General features: G+C 34.5%; 1 protein-coding gene across 1 annotated transcript in view; it reads right to left on the bottom strand.

Annotated features, from left to right (window-relative positions):
- Window positions 1-13: 13 nt before the first annotated feature.
- Window positions 14-1,932, bottom strand: part of LOC107089666 (interleukin-12 subunit beta-like) — a 7,122-nt gene continuing 5,203 nt past the window's right edge. The window contains exon 8 of the mRNA XM_015382572.1: window positions 14-1,263. Coding sequence (XP_015238058.1) covers window positions 1,132-1,263 — 132 coding nt within the window. The 3' untranslated portion in view covers window positions 14-1,131. The remainder of the gene's footprint in view (window positions 1,264-1,932) is intronic.

The following is a 1,932-nucleotide window of genomic DNA, read 5'->3' as shown; positions in this document are numbered from 1 at the left end:
TGGGGGTGAGTAGAAAATGAAGGTTAATCATGTTTTGGGTGTACTATTCCTTTAAGTTATGCTGAAGCTACAAAAAGAATCTCATCCCAGTCAGAAAGACCGAAATCAGCAGTGGCACAAATGAAATATGCAAAACCTCTGGAGGAGTGCCCCAAAACTGCAGAAGATTCATTGATTGTTAAAAAGAGGGATTTTGTACTTTTTATGGTAGAAGTGATCAATTGTAGTGCTCAGACGACAAAGAAAACCGAAAACATCAAAAATAATAGCTAAAGCTGCAGAAAAACACCTTGAAGTGAGAGATTTAAACTGGAAAGCGGTTGAAAGTATAATGGGAAAATGAGTAGGACCGTCAGAAACTGGCAGAGTGACATAAGCATAAAGGCAAATTAGTAATTATGAGGACAAATTTGATTATGTTTTTCATTATGTTGGGTTAAAACATACAGTTTGGAAACCTATTATTTTTTTTCAAATTTTTCTTTTTAATTCGAATTTTTCTGGGGAGTCTTGTTTCATGTTTCCTTGCTTGACTCCTTATCAGTTGGAGGCAGTAATGCACTTTAATTAGTTTGCTAACTGCCAACTGAGCAACCCCCCTTCAATTCTACAATGATGCAGTCCTGTGCCCGCTTGGAGAGAGAAACAACAGAGGTTAGTGTTTCACCATCAGCTTTGATATTTTACCTCTTTAATTAACATGTTTCCGTTTTAGGAAGAGTTAAGCAAAAAAAATATTGAAAAGTGAAATCAATTTAACTTTTTACAAAAAATGAAAACAACATGTGGCCGACCAAAGAAACCACACCCCAAACAAACCCACTGCACACAAAACAACCAAAAATAAACTAAAAACAGATGCTTTGTTTACCTGTTATTTTAGCCAATAAACAGGTAAAAATGACTCATTTTTACACAAAGTAAAACAAGAACGCAGCTAATGATTATTACTTGTGAGTAAAATGTGTTTGTTTTTGATCATCATACCATAGTTTCCTACCTTTATGCAAACCAGAGATGTAAAGTAAAAAAAAATTCCCAGTCTTTCCATACCCTTTTTTGCAGTGACAGTGGCTTTACAAAAAAACAGCACAGGTTTTGCTGCTCTGAATAATTATGTCAAAAAGATCCTCATTTGCCAGGATTTGGACTCTTCTTGGCTTTTTTACGTCTCCGTTGCCCCTTTTTCTTCTTGCAGTGTTCCAAGCACTGGGATGGCAGTTCAGATTTTGTTTTCTTTTTGCATCGGCATGATTTCCTCACCTGTGATGAGGTAAGAACAAATTATGTATTAAAATGATGAAATGAAAACTAAAAATGCTGTAAATTCCTAGAAACTGATTTTTGAACACCATGTGACGATGAGGATTCGGAGTGAGTCATAAAAAAGTGAGTTATTGTTGGACAACATTTGAAGCCAAGCTGTATCTGGTTGATAAAGTAGGGGATTTACTTATGGCACATTTGTTATGCTTATTTTTCTTAGAATTTTTGCATGACCTATTATCCGTAAAATATTTGATCGATTTCTATTTAGATGAGAATAAAGCTGGGGAAAAATGGTTTTAGAAAGTCTCTGCAATATCATTTAAAACATTTAAGTTGGCATAATAAATATTTATGGAAATGTTCTCTTTTGAAGTTTAAATTACACCAAAGAGGTAATTTTACCATAGATGCTTTAATTTGATAATTACAAGAGGCCTATACATGGCCTATACATGGTCTCTGGATTGAACTAAAAGCGCACATCACCCTGACCACACAATCACCACCATGAAAACATTAGAGTGGTCTTTATTTTCATTGACAGGGAAATAAAAATGAGGAAAATTCCAGGGCAGGATGCAAAAAGACCCAAACATATAGCTATTGCTTTAATATATTGTATTCAATTAATGTATTACCAAGTGATCACCAAAAATAGCCCAA

Source organism: Cyprinodon variegatus, unplaced genomic scaffold, assembly GCF_000732505.1.
Source record: "Cyprinodon variegatus isolate N-32 unplaced genomic scaffold, C_variegatus-1.0 Scaffold260, whole genome shotgun sequence".
Taxonomy (NCBI): Eukaryota; Metazoa; Chordata; class Actinopteri; order Cyprinodontiformes; family Cyprinodontidae; genus Cyprinodon; species Cyprinodon variegatus.
This window is presented reverse-complemented; position numbering and strand designations above follow the sequence as displayed.